Source organism: Acomys minous, assembly GCF_964271855.1.
Source record: "Acomys minous genome assembly, chromosome: 10".
In the NCBI taxonomy this organism is placed as follows: Eukaryota; Metazoa; Chordata; class Mammalia; order Rodentia; family Muridae; genus Acomys; species Acomys minous.
Genome location: NC_140491.1, coordinates 118,321,469 through 118,346,469, shown reverse-complemented (window position 1 = coordinate 118,346,469; position 25,001 = coordinate 118,321,469). Strand labels below are relative to the sequence as shown.

General features: G+C 43.2%; 1 protein-coding gene across 8 annotated transcripts in view; it reads left to right on the top strand.

Annotated features, from left to right (window-relative positions):
* TFPI (tissue factor pathway inhibitor) overlaps nt 1-25,001 on the top strand; it is a 48,946-nt gene that overhangs the window by 2,312 nt on the left and 21,633 nt on the right. For 7 of the 8 annotated variants that reach the window (XR_014782657.1, XM_084799494.1, XM_084799495.1 and 4 more), the window contains exons 2-5: nt 1,091-1,196; nt 19,584-19,700; nt 22,989-23,186; nt 24,345-24,383. Coding sequence is in view for 7 of the 8 variants with exons in the window: in XM_084799494.1 (XP_084655620.1) it covers nt 19,586-19,700; nt 22,989-23,186; nt 24,345-24,383 (352 nt within the window). In the remaining variant the exon portion in view is untranslated. The remainder of the gene's footprint in view (nt 1-1,090; nt 1,197-19,583; nt 19,701-22,988; nt 23,187-24,344; nt 24,384-25,001) is intronic. The other variant, XM_084799497.1, reaches the window with a different exon arrangement.

The window sequence follows — 25,001 nt, the reverse complement described above, 5'->3', positions numbered from 1 at the left end:
AAAGGCAAGGCCTGATTTTAAGTAGGAAGTGGACTGACCAGGCAGCTGCATCCGTGCTCCTTGCCTGGAGGAGCTGACTAAAGTCAGCTTGATGCTCCTAAACTGATAAAGCTAGGGCTGGTCGTCATCACAGCTGTCACAGAGATAGAGGATAAATGTGAGCAGGAAGTGTGAACCAAAATGGTCTCTGTTTCAGTTAAGAGTGACAGATTTACCTGTCACCTGGGCAGCTGGTCTGGTCATCTCAATGGCTTTGTTGGAGCAGAGGTTGTCATGTTTGACAGCCACACCTGGTCGTGATAGGTTTTCAGCTACCATACTGGGCAGCGCCAGCTTTCAGCCACCAGGCCCAGAAGGTCTAAGAGATTTTCCTGTGGAGGGTGAACTTGGGAAAACGACCTTGGCGAGGCAGAGCTGGGCAGTCAACCCAAGCGTCCATAGCTTGAGCCGGGCGGTGGTAGGGCTGAGCCCCGAGGCAATCCTTTGCCTCACTTGAAACAAGATCCAGGTGGAGGCTCTGGCCGCTGGTCTTCTTTCCTGGTACCAGAAGCTGGTATTATTGTCGATCAGGCCAGTGGTCAGGAGTTAGACCCACCGACTTCCTGTTAGGCAGACAGCTAGGGAGAGGGGCCACACAGCTGGGTGGCCAGCTTCTCCCTCAGCCTCCTGACCTTGACACAAGAGCCTCAAGCTGAGAATGTCCTCTGGGGAACTGACTCAACAAGGTCAAGGCCTGGTGAAGACCTGGGACGTGTCCTATCTGTCTTCCAACTGACCAACCCTAAGGGAGGGGTGGGGGAAAGACTTGAGATGCTTTAAAACCCCAGGCCTCGGAGACGAGACTGGGCTTTTCGGGCTCCCGAGGACCCTCTATGCTTTGCTTTCTCCGCTGTGTGTCTGCTGCATGGGTGTTTCCTTACACTCAGTAGCCGCGGTCCTTTAAACTGCTGACTCTGTCAGCGGAGCCTGAGATCTTGCCAACTCCTATCTGTTGCCCTTCAGAGATTTCCCCCCTCCCCCCCTGCCTTTTATTTCTTTGACTGGCAGAGAAACTGAACCCAGTCAAGACCCTTAGACTGTTTATTTCTAGATTGTATCATTTTGGGGACCTGTCTCCGGATCTCTTCTGAAGACAGTCTAATCTTGGGGACCTTCACCTCCTGATCTCTTTTGAGGACTACCACCGACCCATCAAGGTAAGAAACCCAGGGGAGGGGGTAGTGGAGAATTTTCCCCCCCAGTCCAGTCGGCGCAACCTCAAGGTGTCCAGGTGCCTTTCTCACGTCGGTCATATAAGTCTCTGCAGCCTCTAGGCAGAATGCGCGGAAAACGAGAACCAGATCTCCGTGTTAGCATTCCTGGCCTCTTGCAAGGGCATTCTCACAAATGCGCACGTGGGGTACCTGGTCAACTCACCAGTTCTTACTCCTTGCTCTCATCACATCCACAAATAGAGAAGAAAGCCTACGGGGCAGCGGCACACCTGTAATCCTAGCACTTGAGAGACGGAGACCTGAGGATTGCTGCAAGCTTGACGCAGCCTGAGACTAGCCAACGGAATGCAGTGGTGCCGTGGCTCAGATAGCTGCTACCTCCCTGTTGGTTTCTAAGTCTTGGTTTACTTACAGAGTATGCCAGAATATTTCAGCTACTTATGTGTTCTCTTATCTACAGCAGTACATATGAAATAACCATACCTTCACTGGAGCTTTTAAAAAATATTTAATTTTATTTTGTGTGCATGGTGTGAGGATTGTCAGGTCCGTATTGGAACTGGAATTACAGACAGTTGTGAGCTGCCCTGTGGGGGCTGGGAATTGAACCCAGGTCCTTCGGAAGAGCAGACAGTGCTTTTAACCACTGAGCCATCTTTCTAGACCCTTCATTTAAGTTGTTAATCTTTCTAGCATCTTAGTTTGTCCATAACGTTAGAATACTCTCCTTTTCTGCCTGCTACTGTTACTCATTTCCCATGAAATGATGTCCAGTTTTACTTTTTTTGTTTTGTTTGTTTGTTTGTTTGTTTGTGTTTGTTTCTCTGTGTGTAGCCTTGGTTGCCCTGGAACTTGCTCTGTAGACTAGGCTGGCCTCGAATTCACAGAGATCCACCTGCCTCTGCCTCCCAAGTGCTGGGATTAAAAATTTGCACAGCAGCTGGGCGTGGTGGTGCACGCACACCTGTAGTCCCAGTGCCCGGGAGGCAGAGGCCGGTGGATCTCTGTGAGTTAGCCTCCCCTTTCGCCTTGGCAGAGGCCCAGGGGACTAGACTACAGTGCAATGCTTGCACATCACGTGCCTTTACCCGCTGTCTCATCCCACTGGCTCGTAACCAGCTGAAGATAAGAGCATTCTGTCTGGGCCTTGTGAGCTATACAGTATGAATTTTCACATCACCTTAAACATCTTCTAGTTAAAACAGCTTTTACAAATTGGTTAATAGCTTGTTCATGAAAGCACAAACAACAATTGCCTGATCATATTTTGTTCCCAAAAGGAAAACAACCATACTAGATACAGACTTAAATCAATGGGGCCAGTTATTAAATCAATGGGGCCAGTTATTAGCCCCCACTACTCATGGAACAGAGGCAGGGTATTTCAACCTCAGCATAAATTCGGGCTCTTTCCATGTCGTTTCCATCATTTACAGCAAATCAATGTACTTGAGCCATCTTTCTTTTTTCTTTTTTAAAATGTCTATTTATTTATTATGTATACAGTATTTTGCCTGCCTGTACACCTACACGCCAGAAGAGGGCACCAGATCTCATTATAGATGGTTGTGAGCCACCATGTGGTTGCTGGGAATTGAACTCAGGACCTTTGGAAGAGCAGCCAGTGCTCTTAATCTCTGAGCCATCTCTCCAGCCCAGAGCCATCTTTTAATATCATATGACATCTGTTTGAGTCACAGGTATGACATCTATAGAAGTTAAAGTGACTCTGAGTGCATCTGTCTATATGTTGCACTTGGATGAAGGATCATTAAAGCAAAACAAACACACAAACAAAGAAAAATCTACCTATCTTCCACCTAACAAGATAAAATACATGCCCACAGATTCCCCCTAGATGAGTGGTTCTCAACCTGTGGGTCAGAAAAAAATCTTGCATATCAGGTATTTATATCGTGACTCATAACAGTAGCAAAATTGCAGTTATGAAGTTACAGTGAAGTAATTTTATGGTTGGAGGTCACCACAACATGAGGTAGTGTAATAAAGGGTTGCAGCATTAGGAAGGCTGAGAGCCGCTGCCCTAGACAGAGATTATCTATCCTGACATCTAAGTCAATCAAAGGCAAAGGCGAGCCAGGCAGTGGTGACGCACACCTTTAATCCCAGCACAGTGAGTTCGAGGCCAGCCTGGTCTACAAAGTTAGTCCAGGACAGCCAAGGCTACACAGAGAGACTCTGTCTCTAAAAACAAACAACAAACAAACAAAGAAACCTAAAAACAACAACAACAAAAAAGCAAAGGCAAAAGCAAAGGCAAACAAACAAATGATCTATTTATGGAGCTAGTCTCTCCTTTCACCTTTGCAAAGCCCAGGGCACACAGATGTCCACGATGGGTAGATTAGAGTTCTGTTCTTTGGAGAGGTGCGGGCGTGGGCACGGGCACGGGCATGCCTCTATGAGCTGATCTGTGATCATACTGAGTGTGGAGGATGGCAATTAATCACTGCCTCAATAACCAACAAAGAAGATGGCTAGAATAACATTTAAAAATTTAAAGGAAAATGACAAAAGTATGTCCACATTCTCACAAAACTTTTGCGCCTTCTCCTGTCAAGTCATGTATCTCTCCTTGAACACCAGTCCCTTCCTCTCCACCAGATAACCTTCAACTACACATCTTGCTGTGAATGTGAAGGGCTTTCAAAATTAATATTCTCCTGCCTGTTTCCCACATAATCACCTTCTTGCTGTCATTACCAATCAACTTCATGGGATACAGCACTTAGTGAAAGTGTGTAGCCTTGGCTGTCCTGGACTTGCTTTGTAGACCAGGCTGGCCTTGAACTCACAGCGATCCGCCTGCCTCTGCCTCCCAAGTGCTGGGATTAAAGGTGTGCGCCACCACTGCCTGGCTTCTCCTCTTATTCTAGAGACAAAATGGCAATAGCTTTTTGGTAGTTTAATGTAAGTATACAATGTATTTTATCAGATCCAATCCACACTCCCTCTCCTACAACCCTTCCCATAAATCACCTGGTCTAATTAGTGATGCCAGCCTGCACATGGATGTCGGCTCATCCACTAGAGGCTGGGCATCCTACTGTTGTGGGTCATTCAGAGATTTACCAGTCTGAGTCAAGTTTTGACTTCAGTAAATTAGAGTGTTTTTGTTTGTTTGTTTGTTTGTTTTTGAATAAAAAGAGACTGGTCAAAACCCAAGCAGAGAGCGTTTTCTAGGTAAGACCCCAGTTATTGTTAGCCCAAGGGTTATAAAGGCAAAATCTATGAAGTGTAGGCTTTGAACTTTTAAAAACCTACTTTTTTGGGGGTTTTTAAATGCTTATACCTTCCTTTCAACCCACCTACCCTAGATAGGAGGGACACACTTGGGATTAAAATAAAAACATCTTGATGTCCACTACAATAAAGTAATAATTTTGGGAGCCAAATTAACTCATTTCCTGTCTGGGTACAGGCAAGGCTTAATTTTGTACCGGACATCCAGCAGGGGGCTCAGCCATCTAAGCAAGCAAGCAAGCTGTTTGTACAAAAGCTTAGGAGTTAACCTGTTGAAACGTGTGACCCATTACCTTGCAGGAATAGCAGAGGCAGTGAAATAGTTTGCAACACTCAGCAAAATTTTAAGAATAGCCCAATTGCACCAGGAAGCGGTCCATCCTGGGCCTGCTGACAGGGTACAGTTAAGGTAGGAATGACTTCCTCATGGCTTACACAAGCAAAAAACCAATTTTTTAAAAATACAAGTTTAGCACAGTAAACTTAATCTCTAAACAACATTCACCATCACACTACAATGAGCCATCATCCCCATGAAAAGAGATTTATTACCACTCCCAGCAACCATCAGTTAACAATACCTTTCAGGCAGAGAGGGGGCCTCCTTAGTCCTTGCCCTAACCAGTGGCAGAATACTGACTGGCTCAATCTTGCGCAGGCCTTATGCAGGCAACTACAGTTGCTCTGAGTTTTTTTTTTAATAAATATTTTTATTTAATTTTAAATTTATGTGCATTGGTGTGAGGGTGTCAGATCTTAGAGTTACAGACAGTTGTGAGCTGCCATGTGGGTGCTGGGAATTGAACCCTGGTCCTTTGAAAGAGCAGACAGTGCCTTAACCACTGAACCATCTCTCCAGCCCCTGCTCTGAGTTTTTGAGTGTAAAGGTCTTATCAAGTCTGGAAGAAAACTCTTTTTCAGCAGTGGTCCCTGACCTCTGGCTCTCAGGCTCTTTCCACGCCATCTTCCTCAGTGTCGCCTGAGCACGGGCCAGGCTGTGACGTAGAAGTCTCACAGAAGGATGAGTACTCCACGGCCAGGCATTTTCTGTACTTTACCAGTGGTGACTCTTTCTAATAACAGCGCAAAGAATCTGCTCTGATGGGGGATGAAAGCTGCACCAATCTATGTTTGTAAGAGTAGGCATTTAGGTCAGTGGTGGTGGTGCACGCCTTTAATCCCAGCACTGGGAGGCAGAGGCAGGCAGATCTCTGTGGGTTCGAGACCAGCCTGATCTATAAAGAGAGTCCAGGACAGCCAGGGCTATTACACAGAGAAACCCTGTCTCGAAAAACCAGAGAGAGAGAGAGAGAGAGAGAGAGAGAGAGAGAGAGAGAGAGAGAGATTTGATATGGGAGAGAGAGAGAGAGAGAGAGAGAGAGAGAGAGAGAGAGAGAGAGATTTGATATGGGAGAGAGAGAGAGAGAGAGAGAGAGAGAGAGAGAGAGAGAGAGTGTTTTGATATGGTTTCTATTTAGCAAAACAATAGCAGTGGGTTTTCCAAGAGGCTACAATCTCCTCAGCTGCATGTTCTGGGAAAGATTCACAGTACCAGACATGAAGTTCTTCCTGTGGAGTGAGCCTTAAAAACCCAATTAGAAAGCGGTTGCTTCTCCCATAACGTTTCGCACCTCTGTTGCATTAATAGACATATACTGCCAGGCTGATCATTACTGTATCTCACAAAGTGTCTAAGTAAGACTGTTTATGCCTTTTCTCCCTCAGCATCCTGTAAAAACTGAAAAGCTAGTTCAGCAGGTACAGATTTTGCTACATAAGCAAAAGGAAGTTTGACTCTTCCACACTCATGTAAACCTGGGTGGTCATGAGGGTCTGTGTATCCGCCCTGTGGGAAACAGATCAGGGACTCAGCAAGATGCTAAACAGTGAGCTCTGGCTTCAATGAGAGGTCCTCCCTGGACCTAGAAGGTGTAGAGAGATGGAGGAATCATTCAACATTAACCTAACACTTCTACATACATACACTTATGACACCCCCACCCCAGCACTCACATACATGTGAACATGTATACATGCATGAAAATGACATATACATACACATGGAGCTATTTTGTCTTCTGTGTTCAAACTACTCTTCTTCTCCTCCTTCTTTTTTCATGACAGGGTTTCTCTGTGTAGCCTTTGCTGTCCTGGACTCACTTTGTAGACCAGGCTGGCCTCGAACTCACAGAGATCCGCCTTCCTCTGCCTCCCGAGTGCTGGGATTATAGGTGTGTGCCACTGAACCTGTCATTTCAAACTGCCTTTTAAAAAAAAAAGATGTATTTATTATTGTTGTACAGTGCTCTGCCTGCATGAACAACTGCAGCTCAGAAGAGGGCAGCAGATCACATTCTAGATGGTTGTGAGCCACCATGTGGTTGCTGGGAATTGAACTCAGGACCTCTGGAAGAGCAGTCAGTGCCCTTAACCTCTGAGCCACCTCTCCAGCCCTCAAACTACTCTTATAAGGCAACATTTGAAGCGAAATTTGAATACAAACAGCTTTTCCACCGTTTTCAAGAGATTACGTCAGGACTAGATCCCAGGAGCCAATTAGGCCCAGGCCGGGGGAAGTGATTAGCACTTTCTCTTTATTTCAGTTGAAATATATATGTGTACACCAAGAAGAAATAGAGAAGGCAGGGGCAGGCGGATGTGAAGACAGTATGGGCAAACTAGGAAATATTCATACCACTTACACCTGTGACTTCTACGTCCTAGCAGGAATGTGATAAACTCTGGTCAGCCATGTCCTAGGTAGGTTTTATAATGCAGGAATAAGCACAACGTGAAAATCTGTAGCTGTGGAAAAAAAGAACTGGTTTGAGGAAAATAGACTCCAGGACTGGTAGTGCATCACTGTATCACTGGCTCCTAGAAACAGACAGGCCAGCGGCTCTCGTGTCTGACACAAACTCCTCACCTATGTTCTTCCCAGAGTTGTGTATTAGAGCCTGGCCTCAAGGGTGACAATAGTCGAGGATACATGTTTTAAGAGGTAATTAAAATTAAACAGAAGAAAGGTTTTTCCAGTGGGGTTGACGGCCTCGTGGTAAGATGAGGTGCAGAGGGTTACTTCTCTGTCTCTCTGTGCTCATGATGCCAAATGAGGACTTAAGAGGAGAGCGCGGCCATTTGCAAGCCAGAGAGCGCCCTCTTCAGGAACCAACTGACTAGCATTACTATAGCATACAGCAGCCTATATTGTTAAAAAGCAAGCAAGCAAGCAAGCAAGCAAACAAACAAAAAATGTCCTAGTGGCTTAGGCTTTTGCTGCTCACTGTGTAGTATGGCAGCCCTAGAGAGCGGGAAAAGTCTCCAAAACAAATCCATTAATTTGCAGACATACCTATAAGAGTGTTTAAATTTTCACCGGGCATGGTGGCGCACGCCTTTAGTCCCAGCACTCGGGAGGTAGAGGCAGGCGGATTGCTGTGAGTTCGAGGCCAGCCTGGTCTACAAAGCAAGTCCAGGACACCCAGGGCTAACACAGAGACCCTGTCTCGAAAAACCAAAAAAAAAAAAAAAAAAAAAAGAAAAGCAAAAAAAAAAAAAAAGAGCAGTCTGTATAACACAAGGGGAAAGAGTTATACTAGCTAAAGAGAAAGCAGAGTATACTTTACTGCATAGAATACTGATTTTAGACAGGTTTACACTGTTATAGACAAGGAAAAAATTTGACAGTTTATCTCATTATTTTGAAACAGTTGATAAGATGATTTTTTTTTCTTTACACGAGTGCAAGATACAAACGAGAACACCAGGGTGATCCTGAGGGCTCAGTGATGGAACCTGCTATTTGTGTCACCGTTGTTTTAATTGATAAGCTGGGGCTTTGGCATCTCATGTGAAAGGAGTGCACCCACAGGATACTATCGAAGGCTTAACATACAGGACAAAGTTACGCCAGAGAAGGCAAAAGTTGATACTAGGTAGGAGCTTACATGAGGCTTAAACCTAATGGGAGTTGCTCTCTTCAGCTCTTTTCATCAGCTGATCCTTGTTGTTTGTTTTTGTTTTTTGAGACAGGATTTTCTTGTGTAGCCTTGGCTGACCTGGACTCTTTCTGTAGACCAGGCTGGCCTTGAACTCACAGAGGCCTGCTTTTGCCTCCCGAGTGCTGGGATTAAAGGCGTGCACCACCACGCACGCCTGGCTTTCTTTTCTTTTATTAATATACTTAGTTTAGAATTGGGCTAGAACTGATTTTCTGTTTATATGTGGATAGAGTGATGGGGAATATTTTTCACTAATAAATATAATTGCTAATAGAGTTTAAATTGGAAGAATAAAACATTTGTGCAATTCCAAGTATTAAAAATTCATAACAGTAATCACTGTATGTTTTCTATTATTTAATAAATTTTTCTTGATAGGATAAGCATATCAGAGAAACTGGGTTTTAGCCTGTTGTAGCAGATACTGCCTAAGCCTCTTTTATGCAAGAGGCAGTTAAGAATACTTCAAGAGAAATAGAGACATAAGTAATATAGTTGTTATTACTACATGGGTAATTATAACACGCACATGGCAGCTCACGGCTGTCTGTAGTCCTGTTCCAGGGGATCTGACACTCTCACACAGACACACGTGCAGTAAAAACATCAATGTACATAACATTAAAAAAAAAAAGAAAGAAAAAAGAAAAGAAAGCGTGCTGCAGGGAGTGTAACTCAGCATCCCTTCTGCTGCCTCCTAGCCATCTAGGCATTTGGTACCTGAAAGTAAATGATGGGCAGCGACCATCAGTTCAGTCTGCCTGCCTAGATAGCTGCACAGCACTTTTGTCCAGATCCAGTAACCTCACAGGTAGGAGATCTCTCTGAAAATATGAAATCATTACAAAAATATCCGATGTTTTGTGGTTATATCTCTGTGCCTCTAGTATTATTTTCGAAGCTAGTGTTTATCTATACCTTAGAGCCCAAGCCCCATCTTAGCTTAATCTAAATTTTACGTCATAACTGAGGCTGACATCTTGTTTATAGCGAGGACCCCCCGTGCAGTAGGAATGTGGCTCCCAGGGAAGTTAGCAAGGAGATAAAGGAGGCCCAGTGTGGGCTCGTTAGTCTGTGGTATGTGGTAAACGTGCAGCTTCTCAGTCACGCTTTCCCCTGGAGAATTACCCAAGCACTTGCATTCCCACAATATGTTTTTCCAGAAAATACTCTTTTCCTGAGAACACAAACCTAGTTCACAGACCTCTTCCTGAGGCAAGCCATTTCTCCATGAGGGAGTGCGACTCAACAGTTTCATAAAAACTACTGCTAACAACAACTCACTTACAGCACCTAGTTACTATGAATGTTTTAGAATTTTCAGTTGAGAATACTGCTTACATAAAGTTAATTTCAAACCATAGAAAAGGCTTGTCAGGGTAGCCTGTCTCCAATGATGGCAACAACAGAGAAAAACAAAAACAAGAACAAAAACAAAGCAAAACAAACAAACAAACAAAAAACCCCAACAACAACAAAACAACAACAACAAAGGAAAAAAAAACCCTGAAAACATTGAAAAAAGTGAGTTAGTTCTGAGGGTTGCTAGACAACTTGCTGTCTCCTCCCACACAGTGGAGTTTGTACTGCTTCCTTCCTTCCTTCCTTTTCCTTGCCAGTAGCATGCTACTAACTCACCCAAACTGAGAAGCAGCCAATACAAAGACATATGGAGTGAGAAAACGGACAGCTGTGGTTTAGCGGGTCTGACCCCTGGGCTCAGGCAAATCGTGTGCATAGAAGTCATAAACATGAAGAGGGCACAGCACGAGCCGCTGCTGTGGAGACAATTGCGTGAATCTAGATGCTTCTCAGAAATGTTCCCCCTTTTTCTAGTGGTCACGTTTGTCCCTCCCTCTTGTTGGCAGACCACAAATAATCAGGCAGGGTAAAATTCCTGTTCTTTTAGATATAGGAAAGTACTCACTAGCTAACACATTTATCACAAGACTTTTTTGTTTGTGTGTTTTTGCTTGTTTTGAGACAAGGTCTTACTCTGTAATCCTGGCTGTCCTGGAAATGTAGACCAGGCTGGCTCTAGAGATCTGCTTGCCTCTGTGGCTGGGATTAAAGAGAAGTGTGTCTGTCCAGCCCATAAAGATCAATACTATGTGAAAAGTAAAGAAAACCTGCACCAGGAAGCTCAACTTTACTAGCAGCAAGCTTATAACACATGTACAACCTCCACCCTTACCCCCAAGACAGGGTTTCTCTGTGTAACAGTCCTGGCTGTCCCGGAACTCTCTGTAGACCAGGCTGGCCTTGAACTCACAGATGTCTATCTGCCTCTGTCTGCCTCCCGAGTGCTAGGATTAAAAAGGTGCACCACACACCTAGGTAAATTTAATAAATGGGGTTTTTAGATAATTTACAGATGACAAAATAATGTGTGTTCTGCTAGGAAGGGGGTTTTGGCCTTGTTAACAGTATCAGGCAAAGAGTTCTGTTTTGCTAAGACAGCCAAAATCCCAGCGTGGATGGGGGAAGGGCTCATGAAGATTCCATTGGCGAGTCACAGGTCCTATGTCGGATAAATGCTTTGAAAGTATTTTTATTTTATTTATTCTGTAGGGTTTTTTCCCTCCATTTTCTTCATTAACTGTTTTGTAGGGTAACTTTCTAATATTAACTGAATGTATTTTTTTCTCATTTGTTATTTTTGCTTTTGATTCCGTGTCTAAGAGATTTTGCCTAACATAAGATCACAAAGATTTAGTCAGATTATAAAACATACTACAAATTTTGCTTCTTTCATTTAGGCCACTGGCCTATTTTTAGTGAAATTTTGTGTATTATACGAAGCAAGGGTCTAGTTTCTCATTTTTTGGGGGGGGGTTTAAGACAGGTTTTCTCTGTGTATATCCCTGGCTGTCCTGGAACTCACTTTGTAGATAGAGATCTGCCTGCCTTTGCCCTCTGCGCTCACCACGCCTTTGTTTTGAAACATGGCTATTCATATGTGCCAGCATCATGAGGTGACAAAATAAACATTTCCCTACTAAGTGGACTTGAAATCTTTGACACTGTCAGTTGATTGTAGACATAGATCTGTTTAATAATTCTCAGTTCTCTATGAGTCTAAACAACTGCCCAAATATATTGATCCCTGTAGCTCTGGGCTGTTTTCAGTTTTTGTATATAATTAGCTCACATTAAGTATACAAATGAGTGGAATTTTCTGTGTCATTTTCATATATACATATGTCAGAATTTATTCAGATCCACTCTCCTTAAAACGTTCTGTCCTCTCCTTACTTTCCCCTCCCCTTCCTTGTTACTCCTGCTTTTAGACTGCCTTGTGTTTTCTAGTCATTCGTTTGCCTTAGTTTACTTAACACGATGGTTTTCACATGTATTCATTTTCTTGGGACTGATTTAGTTGATTTAATTCTTCTTTGTAGATGAATAAAACTCCATTATGTGTATGTGACATATTTTCTTTTTCTCTTCCATTCTTTCTTTTTTAAAGTAGGAATAAGTTTATTAAAGGAACCAGGAGTAGGCCATCACATCATTGAGAAGGATTCAAAAACAAAACTCACTGAAAGGTTATCATGAGACTTAGAAATCAAAATAACGGGCTAAGGGTACACCTCAGAGCAGCTGACTCGGTTGGTGTCATTAGCGTGGTTGTCACTCTATGCTTAGGGCCAACATTGTATCTCAGGATACGATCCCTCTGACTCGGCTGGTGTCATCAGTGTGGTTGTCACTCTATGCTTAGGGCCAACATTGTATCTCAGGGTACGATCCCTCTGACTCGGCTGGTGTCATCAGTGTGGTTGTCACTCTATGCTTAGGGCCAGCATTGTATCTCAGGGTACGATCCCTCTGCCTCTCACGTGGTTTACATTACTTCTTATGAAGCATCTGCTTGTTGGCGGCCAGGACACATGATTGACCTTTAGCTGCCAGGGGAAGTGAGAGGGAATAGTTAGCATTTTGTCCTTTGTCCTTCCTTTCTTTCTCTTCTTTCTTTCTGTCTGTCTTTCTTTTTTTTCCCTAGTTTTTTCGAGACAAGGCTTCGAGACAAGTGTAGCCTTGGCTGTCTTGGACTCACTTTGTAGACCAGGATGGCCTCGAACTCACAGAGATCCACCTGCCTCTGCCACCCGGAGTGCTGGGATTATAACCATGCGCCACCACACCTGGCATGACATATTTTCTTTTTTGATTCTTTTTTCTTTTTTAAATTTGATGTGCATTGGTGTTTTGCTTGCGTGCGTGTCTGTGTTGGATCCCCTGGAACTGGATTTACAGACAGTTGTGATCTGTCATGTGATGGTGGGAATCAAACCCAGGTCCTCTAGAAGAGCAGCCAGTGTTCTTAACTGCTGATCCATCTCTCTAGCCCTGTGACAAATTTTCTTTATCTATTCAAGTGAGAAGTGCACTCACATATATCAGAAAGTCTGAGTCTTCCAACCTTGCTCTTTAGTATGGTTGCTTTGGCTATGGAAAACAGCTAGAGAGAGTCTCCACATGACTTTTAAGATTTCCTTTATCAATTTTGACAAGAATGTTGCTGGGGATTGCATAGAAGTTACATGAAGTATGTAGGTTACATTGAGGAATATTATCGTCATCTTAATAGTAACATTTTTGTTCTGGGGACAGATTGGGTATATTTTTAACCGATTTAGGTCTTGAGCTTGTATTTACTAGGGTAAATATTCAGGTCTCCTTTTTTAAATTTACCTCCACTGTCTGGTAATGTGGACGTAGATGTGAGGGTGTAGATAATCCGGGGGCCGTGAACACTCAGAACAGTTCCAATCCTCCTACGTTTTCAAAGTGCCGTGTGTGTTATAGCCAGGGAGTTTGGCTTCGTGTTGATTTCTGAGTTGTTTCTCATATAATATTTCTGAAGGAAAGTTTCTTCAATGACACAGGACGTTTAAGATTTATACATAACGCATATTATCCTATCTATGTATACAGACAGCGTCTTCAATGAAACATTTAAAAATGTATACACAGTACACGTGGCTCCTGCTTACACGTGCAGAGTGTGGAAGTGTGTGTATACCCAGGTAGCAGCATCACCAGTTCTAGATGAGGACACAGTGACTTGTCCTAACAGCAAAGTTATCTGCGGAGCGGGGGAGCCAAGGGGCCGAGGAAGGAAAACACTAGGGTTCTACTTGCATTGTCTTTTGTAAAAGTGTTTTCATGCATTTCTGTCATAATTTTAAATATGTATAATAATAATATAGCTATAGCTTTAGTGAGATACTTTTGTCAACATCTGTCATAATAAGACTAAATAACGCACTGAACTTGAGACCAAGGGCTCTGGTTGAAGCTGAGGTCCCAGGGGGGTACACTAGTGGAACGGGTCTATTTAATGTTCTTTTTTAATTTTAATTTTTTATTTATTTATTTTTTATTTTTTTTTCAATTTTCTTTTTTTCCCCCTCCTTTATTAATTTATTCTTGTTACATCTCAATGGTTATCCCATCCCTTGTATCCTCCCATTCTTCCCTCCCTCCCAATTTCCCCTTATTCCCCTCCCCTATGACTGTTCCTGAGGGGGATTACCTCCCCCTGTATATGATCATAGGGTATCAAGTCTCTTCTTGGTAACCTGCTGTCCTTCCTCTGATTGCCACCAGGTCTCCCCGTCCAGGGGATATGGTCAAAGGTGAGGCACCAGAGTATGTGAGAAAGTAATATCCCACTCTCCACTCTACTGTGGAGAGTGTTCTGTCCATTGGCTAGATCTGGGTAGGGGCTTATCCAGTGTTCAGATTATCCCTGTTTTAGGGTTACCATCACCGTGAAAAGACACCATTGGGCACGGGCATGCAGGGAGGAAAAGGTTTCACTTCCACATCATAGCACGTCATTGAAGGAAACCAGGGCAAGAGCTCAAGGCAGGAAGCCAGAGGCAGGGGCTGCAGGAGAAGGCGTGGGGCTTAGGGATGTTGCCGGCGCTGGCTGGCTCCTCATGGCTTTATCAGCCTGCTTTCTTACAGCATCCAGGGCTCCCTGCCCAAGGGTGGCGCAATCCACAGTAAACCGAGACCTCCTACATCAGTCATGGATGGGGCGAGTACACCATAGGCTGGCCCACAGGACAATCTGTTGGGAGAATTTCCCCGTGGGTAATTCCCTCTTCCAGCCAGGTGCAGTGACGCTCGCCTTTAACCCCAGCACTCGGGAGGCAGAGGCAGGCAGATCGCTGTGAGTTCGAGGCCAGCCTGGTCTACCAAGGCTACACAGAGAAACCCTGTCTCAAAGGTAAAAAAAAAAAAAAAAAAAAAAATCCCTCTTCTAAAAGGATTCTAGCTTGTGTCAAGGTGACGTACCACTGGTTAGCACAACCCACTGGGAGCTGTGTATGTTGCTTCAGTTCATTTGTGCAGAAGGAAACAGAACAAAAAATGAATAAGTGTTAGGTTGTTGCAGATATGTCCAGCATCCACGCCTGAAATGAGATGCAGGCCCATCTTGGCCCGGGGTTTAGTGGGGTTGGGCTGTTGTAGAGCAGTAGCCAGCGGTAAAGATGAGGGAGCTGGGTGAGCATTCACTGGAGAATACTGAACCTGATTTACTAGTACTGTTAGCATGGCTAGTCTGTGTTGGAAATGAAATACACAGTCACCATTTTTTTGTTTTATTTTTTAAAATTTATTTATTTATTTTTATTTTTTTGGTTTTTCGAGACAAGGTTTCTCTGTGTAGTCTTGGCTGTCCTAGTCTCGCTTTGTAGACCAGGCTGGCCTTGAACTCACAGCGATCCATCTGCCTCTGCCTCCCGAGTGCTGGGATTATAAAGGCGTGTGCCACCATGCCTGGCTTAAATTTATTTTTATGCACATTGGTGCCCTGACCATGTGCATGTCTGTGTGAGGGTGCTGGATCCTGGAGTTAAAGACAGCCATGAACTTCCATGTAGGTGCCTGGCATTGAACCCAGGTCCTCCCAAAGAGCACTCAGTGCTCTCAACCGCTGCGCCATCTCTCCAGCCTCCATAATCACTATTTATAAAGGGCTTTAGAATAAGAGTTATAAATAAGTTGGTAATAATTGGAACTAATACTACTTCAAAAATTCCATCAAGACTGAGCTTGGTAGTGTACTCTTTTAAGTCCCAGTATTCAAGTACAGAGGCAGGAAGATCCTCATGAGTTCCAGGCCACTTAGGGTTAATAGTTAGACCCTGTGTCTTATCACACAAACAAGCAAAATTTCAGCCATGCCCCCAACACACTGAGTACAAACATACAAGGTTCTGAGAAGTTGCTGAGGGAAGAAAGGTCACTCAGTGTGACAGAAAATCTTTTTTTGTAGCATTATTATTATTATTATTATTATTATTATTATTATTATTATTATTATTTTAGTTTTTGAGGTTATAGTATAATTACATAATTTCCCCCTTCCATTTTCTTCCTCCAAACTCTTCTCATATGCCAGTGCCTTTTTTGTCTCTTTCAAAGTCATCGTCTTTTTTTTTTTCAATAATTGTTCACAGACACACACGCACACGCACACGCACGCACGCACACACGCACGCACTTCTAAACACACCCTACTCAGTCGGTCTGCATAGTGTCACGTGTGTGTATGTGTTCAGGGTTGACCGTTTGGGATTGGATAACTAGTTGAGAAGAAGACCTCTCTAGCGCTCAGCGTTCCCTAGTTGCCTACAGTTCCTGGTACAGAGCTGAAGCCTCCTGGGCTTTTCCCTGTGTCCCCTTTAGCTTGCCTGTTGTCGCTGGCTTAATTCAGCTCATGCTTAGCCGGTCAGGACGGGGAGACTTTTTTGGGGTATAGCTTTTGATGTTCTCACGAGGCGCAGCTTCACAGCAAACTCCCCGATCTTCTGGCTCTGAGGACTGTTCTCCAATCTCTTCTACGGTGATCCCTGCGCCTTAGGTTTACGAGGTGTATCATAGAGCATCTTTGGGGCCTCCACAGCTGCATTCTCATTGGTTGGATTTTTCTGTAATAGTCTCAGCCTATTACAGAGAGATGCGTCCTCGATGAGCAGTGCGAACGACACGTAACTGTGGATATAAGAACAAATATTGATCATGTAGTTAGAAATGATGTGGTTTAGTGAGACGCTGGCTATGGAATCTCCTCCAAGGTTCATGGCCTCACTTGCCCTGGGTAGTTGACTAGGCTTCCTGTTCCATCCACGATTTCCCTCTTGCGAGTGGGTCTTAAGTCCATTTAGGGAGCTGTTGGTTTTTGTCAAGGTAGGTGTGCCACCACTGTACCCGTAGGATTATTGTTGCGTGCTGGGTACCACCGTGGTTCGTAGGCACCATAACTGGGCTCGGCTGTTGATTGCTTTTCCCTTTTGGAAGCTTTTGTGGTGCCTTCTGGTATCGTGAATGCTGTTCCTCAGCTAGGATGCTTTCTGGTTAGTTCAAGCTCAGGGACTTCTGCCCTGGTATCTGAAGTTGAAGGTACCTTCAGCAATATGGATTTGAAGTCATTGCTCACTAGAAACCTGCTTAGAAATAATTTATAACAATTTAGCACTCAGCAGCCAGAACCTGGGAAACTGCTGTACTCTTTGGTAAGCCAATTTTTTAAGTACACATTTTATTCATTTACTTTATATGTCTGGGTGTTTTGTTCCTGTGTTCTGCGTACCATGTGAGGCTGGTGCCTTCACAGGTTAGAAGAGGCTATCAGATACCTTGGAACTCAAGCTAGAGATAGCTGTGAGCTACCATGTGGGTACTGGGACTTGAACTTGGGTCCGTTGAGAGAGTATCCAGTGCTCTTAACCACAGAGCCTTCATTCCAGCCCCCAAGAACCAGAATTTTGAGTATCAACCACCTGCCTTCCAGCTTCTCATCAATTGTTAGATTTTTCAATAAACCAAGAGGTGTTTATTAAAGGAAAATAAAAACCATTATCACTCAATTGGATTTCAGATAAATTGTCTATTTTAAAGTAAAGGCACTGAATTATATACCTACTTTTTTTCCTCTTCATAAGCATAAAGTTCAAATTGTATATTATTGGAAGCTGAGCTTATCAAGAACTATTTTATTTTGTTTCATTTATTTATTTTTGATTTTTCGAGACAGGGTTTCTCTGTGTATGTAGTCTTGGCTGTCCTGGACTAGCTTTGTAGACCAGGCTGGCCTCGAACTCACAGTGATTCACCTGCCTCTGCATCACGAGGGCTGGGAAAGCTGCAGCTGTTAAACAAGACATCATGATAGATTTAGCATCTTGAGTATTTAACAGGTGTCCTTCCTAAGCCGGCACTCTGGACCTCATAGACAAAAATCCTGTTTCATGTTACTTCAGGATACAACTGCATTGGACTTTTCACGGAGTCAAATGGAATCAAAGTGTTTGAAAAAAGTAAATTAAAACCTAGAGGCTTAGTAGAAATGCTCTTCATAATCCCATGTGTCTATCAGAAGCTCATAATGGGGTGTGCTGTATGAGGGCGGCCTGTGGTATGTTGTATGAACTGTAAACATGTAACATGTAACTATAAACATGTAACACTGCTGCCGACCAAGATTCAGATGTTTTCTTGACATTTTCAGTGTGTCGGTTGTATGAACTATAAACATGTAACATGTAACTATAAACATGTAACATTGCTGCTGACCAAGATTCAGATATTTTCCTGACATTTTCAGTGTGTCATGAGAAATCCGATTATATAGTTTATCAGTGACTTTAGTGACGTTCAACGTAAAATGGCACTTACTACTTTACTACTAATGCATTGGGAGGCCATCTATGTTGTTTTGCTTACTTGTTTCTGCTTGCCAGTGTCTTGACTTGGCACATCCCAGACTCCAGAGTTACGACGGAAATCTCTATAACTTCAAAATTATGCAGTCTCAGGCATTCTGTTATAGAAGTAAAAAAACTGATGCGGACAATTGCACTGTGTCAGTGCAGACAGGCGTTTGAAGGTGCAGCTGTAGACCACACTTTTCCACTCTACAGCATCTGTGTCCCATGGTCGCTGTGCGTTTCCTGTCACCTTTGAGTGCAAAGGGGAAGTCACTTATTTGTTTTTTAAAAGCTACATGTTTTTCAACTTCTTTTCCTTTCTAGGTCTAAAGCTTTAAATCATTTTGAATCAGGAAATGTTTCACTTCCTGCTGGAATCCATTTCCCTCAGGGTACAAAAGTGTTGGCTCATCACTTCCCTGTGACACTCTTTAAGACAGAGAACTCTGTAAACTGAGGGAAAGCGGACTGAGGAGTTTAAGAAAGGGAGTGGCTGGGATGAAAGCTACTTCTACTGTGTGCAGCCACTGTATCCTTATCGCACAGAAAACCTGCTTAGGAAATGAGTTACAGCACAAATACTACAAGAAAACAAGGAGGGGATTTGTGAAAATGCTTCTTTTCTGAAAGAGAAATCAAAGCAAGATGACAGAGCAATAAAAATTTGAAGGCTGCCTTAACAACAAAGCTGGAAAAATAAAATACAATTAGTTCTGGCTAAGAAAGAAAGGTAGCTGAGTGACATAGAAATGCAATCCTTAGCCAGGTGATGGTGGCGCACGCCTTTTGCCCCAGCACTTGGGAGGCAGAGGCAGGCAGATTTTTATGAGTTCGAGACCAGACTGGTCTACAAAGGGAGTCCAGGACAGCCAAGGCTACACAGAGAAACCCTGTCTTGGGGGGAAAAAACCCACAAACAAACAAACAAACAAACACCAGAAATGCAATCTATTTAGGCCGAAACCAGATTTTATTAAGTCATTTTAGGCTGCATTTAAAATACTGAACTGTTATTCTGTCTGTGATTCCCACCGATATTTAAGTTTAGATTTCATATACGAGACACAGTACTAATTCGTATTAACCAGCGTTTATTATACATCTCTCATCATTTCCCCTTTACCTTGTATTTTCAAGGCTAAACAATGCCCCCTGTTGAATATTATTAGATATACACTGTACGGATGTGTTTGTAACTCTAAGTGCTTCATGTACATATTTTAAAGATGAACTTCAGCATGTGTTGGCAGCAGCATATGAATGTGAATTAAATGTGATGCAGTAAGTTCACGCGGAAGTTTGCAAGGATCCTACTAGCCTGCAGACACATCCACACTGATTGCTTTTAAGCATGTTTGTGTTTTGTATTTCAGAAATGGCTTATATGAAGAGAGAGCGTGCCTTTTGGGCGTCTCTATGTCTGTTGCTTCTGGGTGTCCCCCAGCTTCTTAACGCTCTGCCTGACGAGGAGGCTGATGCAAAAACCACGGGTAATGTACTGCAAAGATTGATTTTTTTTTTTGCTGACCTAAACTCTCAATTTAGTATAAATTTCATATTTCTTTTATTATATTAGGATTTTTTTAATTAAAAAATTTTGTGTTAAGCCGGGTGCAGTGGCGCACACCTGTAACCTCAGCACTCGAGGGGCAGAGGCAGGAGGATCATTGTGAGCTTGAGGCTAGCCTGGTCTACAGAGCAAGTCTAGGACAGCCAAGTCTACACAGTGAAACCCTGTCTTGAAAAACAAAAACAAATACAATTTTTGTTTTTATCATTTTATGTATATTTTGTCTGCGTGTGTGTGTGTGTGTGTGTGTGTGTGTGTGTGTGTGTGTGTGTGTGTGTGTGTTCAGTGTCCTGAGAAGACACAAGACAGTGTTGGATCTCTTAAAACTGGAGTCACAGCTCGTTGTGAGACACCATGGGTGTGCTGGGGAATTGAACCTGGGTCCTCTGAAAGAGCAGCAAGTGCTCTTAGCTGCCGAGCCATCACGCCAGCCTCCGTAGACTCTTTATTTTTCTTTTAAACAAAATGGTAATTTTTCTTAAGACAATTCTTGTGTTGAGTGTCAATTTTTAGACTATCCAAAAAGATGTCACTTCAGCAAGGGAGACATTTTGTGTGAACAGTAAAATCAGAACCAGCTCTGAAATACTGCAGGAAGTAATGTTGTGAAGGAGATTCTTGCTAATATGATTTTATCTTTGAGCTAGGGAAAGCATGAGCTGCAGCCACCCTCTCCTTCTTACCAGCATTAAAAAAAAAAAAAAAAAAAGAATGTCTGAGATGAAACTAATGTAGTAATCTAGTCGATCCAGACATGAAAGGCACTGATGTGGAAATGAGTTCCAACTCCCTAAACTGTGTCTAAAATGAAAATATTAATAATGAAAAAAAACCATGTGCAGTCATCACTGTAGATCTATTTCCCCCAGAGTAACTTTATACCTTTTATACAAAACTACTGATAGAACTCAAGCTATTGGTAGTAGAGAACATTAGCGACTTGATAGGCTCCAAATTACATCTTAGCTCTGACGTACATCAGAGCCCGCTGTGTCCAGTCTCACGTGTGGGGAGTTTGTTCAGCGTATTCCCCTTTAACAAGGTTGGTCTTCCAAGCCTCTGGAGTGAGTGGGAGGGAGGGACCTGTGGTGGCTGAGAGGAGAGTCTGAAATTCTCCCGGCTTGGCAGAGCAGGTTCACTGCCTAGTCCAGGACCTTAGGTGTGTGAGCTTTGGCTTCTGTCTCGGAGGGCTAGGATTCAGGGCCCAGGTTCAGCGCCCAGCTACAGCTTGACTTGAGGGCGTCTGTCTTGACCATTTAGCCTTATCTAGCTTTGTTTTGTTTGTTTAGTTTTTAATTAATTTTGCAATACCCAGAGGTACCCAGCAGGTGGTCCGATAGACAGTAGGTTACTGTGCGTCCTGTACTCACAGTCTCCAGGAGAGTCGTACTGTAATGGTCAGGGCAGCCCATGGCCTTGAGCTTTTTATTTGGCATTCCAAGATACAGGGAAGGAAAGTAGACTGCTACCCTCAGGCTGAAAGACACAAAATATGTACAACCGATCACAAATATTTAAATATAAATTATAATTCTGCTTATCTGGTTACCTCAGATCAGATTCTGCAAATTTTCTAGTCTCATGGGTACAAAGGGATAGTCCTAATTTTTTTGAACATTATCCTCAGCTACCCCTCCCTCCACCCCCGAGACGGGGTCTCTCTCTGTGTAGCCTTGGCTGTCCTGGGCTTACTTTGTAGACCAGGCTGGCCTCGAACTCACAGCGATCCACCTGCCTCTGCCTCCTGAGTGCTGGGATTAAAGGCGTGTGCCACCACTGCCCATGTTGTTGATCATTAGATGATTTTGTAACAAAATTCCTTGAGATTGGAATTTCTCAGAAAAAAAATTGCCTGTTGTTACTGTATCTATTTCTGTACAGTAACTGTAGACCGATTTGAGAGACAAAGCAAGACTTTTGAGGTACACTGTCACCCTCTTGTGGCAAAATTATTAAATAGCTGAACTTGGGCTCTGTTTTTCAGAAAACAACACACACACACACACACACACACACACACACACACACTTTCAGAAATCAAGATCTTACCTAAGCCAGCCAGAGGGCTGAGAGACAAAGCCGCTCACAGCTCATGTTGCCCTTACACTTCTAGTTCCCAGCCCAGACAGGGGAGCCAACTGCAGCGGACAGGTGTTCCCAGTCGGTTATCCTAGCCAGGGAGTCAGCGTCGCGCCGCCCGCCCCCGGGCCTGCTCAGGACTCACCGCCCACCCTAGCCAGCCAGTCAACGTCGCGCCGCCCACCCTGGCCCTGCTCAGGGACCGTCTTTCAGGTGCCTCTTGCCTCAGTCAAACTGAAGAGTGACACCAGCCACTAAGGCTCACTATAACCGTTCTAGTCCTGTACATGACTGGTGTTGGGTAGATAGCAATGAGTTAGACTTGTAAGACCAGAATCTGAGCTTCATTCCAGGATGTAAGTTAAAAAAACAAAAACAAAAACCCAACAAAACAAAACAAAACCAAACCAAAAACCAAAACCGGTGGACCTTGATGGGGTAGGTTTGTAAGCCCAGTGGTGGGAAGCCAGAGAGAGGTAGAGAGACCCGGAGCCCACTGTTCAGAGAGCCAGCCAGCCAGCCTAGCCTACCTTTTGAGCTCCAGAAGATACTTGAAAGGAACCTAAATCAAATTTATATGAATGTTTTTCAAAAATTCACGTTTTAAAATTTCGGAGAATTAGCCAGGCCCGGTGGCCCATGCTTGTAATCTCAACACCCAGGAGGCAGAGGCAGGGAATTAAAACAATGGTTTTTACTACTAGATTATTACCTATCAAAAATTTTATACTTTGTTTAAAATAATTTTATGTGAAAACACTGACGTGATGTCAATTCATGTTTTAGTATTTAAAATAATTTTATAGTGAATGAAGCAATGTTTGCTACGTGTGCTGATAACTTTAAAATGAACAGAGCACTGTTGCCCTCTAGAGGGACAATTATGTTATGTCACTTAAAGTTTCGAGTGCCTTCTCTATGGAGCATGGAACACGTTTGCACACTCAAGTCGTTATTTTCACAAATTCATAATAATAATTTTAATTTTCTGTTTGTATTTTTTATTTAAGAATTAAGAGTTAAAATTATATATTCGACGCAACAGCAGTCGAGGACATTATCATAGCATTGGTAGAGAATTACACATGCGATTATTATTATTAATATTTAAAAAAATTTTACCTTGCAGACTCTGAGTTTCTCCCAGTGAAGCCGCTGCATTCGTTTTGTGCAATGAAGGCAGATGATGGGCCATGCAGAGCCATGATAAGGAGTTATTTCTTCAATATTTTTACTGGACAGTGTGAAAAGTTTGTGTATGGTGGATGTGGAGGGAACAAAAATCGCTTCCATACTCTGGAAGAGTGTAAGAAAACGTGCATAGAAGGTAGGTTTCCAGGGGGCCTGTGAGGAGCTGGTATAGCTGTGAGGTCAAAATGCAGATTCAGTAATTTTAGAAAAAAAAACTATTTTCCAAGAAATATTTTCTAGGTTTCATAGTTAACTTTAAAAAAAAAGTTTCTTCCAATCATTTATCATAAAATTGTGAAGACTCATGTGTAATCTTAGAGCCTCTTCTAGAGTGAAAAGGGAAGGGACAGTGAAGTCCGCTGAGGAATTCCATAGGTGTGACGAGGTGGGTGCAGCTAGCCTACCTGGGGGCTGGGTTGGCAGGAACATGGTTGCTTTTCCTATGGACTTGGCTGCACCTTTATAAGAAGAATGGTCTTCAAAGATAAATATATTAACATATGCAGCTTTTTACTGTTCGCGTCAGCTTAGTATTTAAGTCTAAGACTGACCTTGAAGCGAGTCCTTCCTACTGGGATTTTGTAAGGCTACAGAGTAACCAAAGTTTCATCCCTTCCAGGTAAACTTTACCTAAGTTAGCTTTGGTGTTGGTTTTACTGGTGTAAGGCTATAAAGTGTGTGATAATGTATTGTTAAACTTTATTGGTGTTTTTTACTTTTTGGTCACATCATTAATTTTGTAATATTTTGGCAATGTTTACAAATTGCGTCATTGGTAGTTTTCCCTGATGCTAACGCATAGTAGGGGCGCTACAGGCAACAAGATACTGTGCATTCCAAACACTGCATGGAGGCATTTACAAAGGTTTCAACAATGAAAGCGGACGTGCATTTGAGGGGTAGATAGATCTAACGTCACTTAAACATTACTCAATATACACTTGTATTGAAATATGACACACACCAATCACTATGGATTATTCATTTTTTGCATATTAGTTAAGTTTTTTCAAAAAAATGAGTGGAAGCTAAGCTGGAGGTTCAATTCAGTAGTAGCCTTCTGCAGGTATGCATCCCTTCATCTGATACACAGTGATACAACAAATAAAAACAATAACAAAAGAAACAACAATGACTGGCTATAATAATCTATAAATAAAACTGAACTTGATCCATTAAGACATTCTGCACGAGGCTAATACTGATAGGATTTTGTAATTGTTCTAGTTTAAGGTCAAGTTCATAATGTTACTTTATAAATGATGGACACTAATTCACATACTTTCTTTTGCAGGTTATAAAGAGACGAGTGTAAAGACAGTATCTGGAGCAGGTGAACTTTCGCTTACGTGTAAATTAGTAGCATTTATCTAAGACAGCTGGACATTCAGTTCTTACATACCTCTGCTGGGGGTTGACTTTAAATCTACACGACATCAGAGACAATATTTCCTTCCTTCCTTCCCTCCTTCCTTCCTTCCTCCCTTCCTTCCTTCCCTCCCTCCTTCCCTCCCTCCCTCCCTCCTTCCTTCCTTCCTTCCCTCCTTCCTTCCTTCCTTCCATCCTTCCCTCCTTCCTTCCTTCCTTCCATCCTTCCCTCCTCCCTCCCTCCTTCCTTCCTTCCTTCCCTCCTTCCTTCCTTCCTTCCTTCCATCCTTCCCTCCTTCCCTCCTTCCTTCCTTCCTTCCATCCTTCCCTCCTTCCTTCCTTCCTTCCATCCTTCCCTCCTTCCTTCCTTCCTTCCATCCTTCCCTCCTCCCTCCCTCCTTCCTTCCTTCCTTCCCTCCTTCCTTCCTTCCTTCCTTCCATCCTTCCCTCCTTCCTTCCTTCCTTCCTTCCATCCTTCCCTCCTTCCTTCCTTCCTTCCATCCTTCCTCCCTCCCTCCCTCCCTTCCCTCCCTCCCTCCCTCCTTCCTTCCTTCCTTCCTTGACGGGGTTTCTTTGAGTAGTC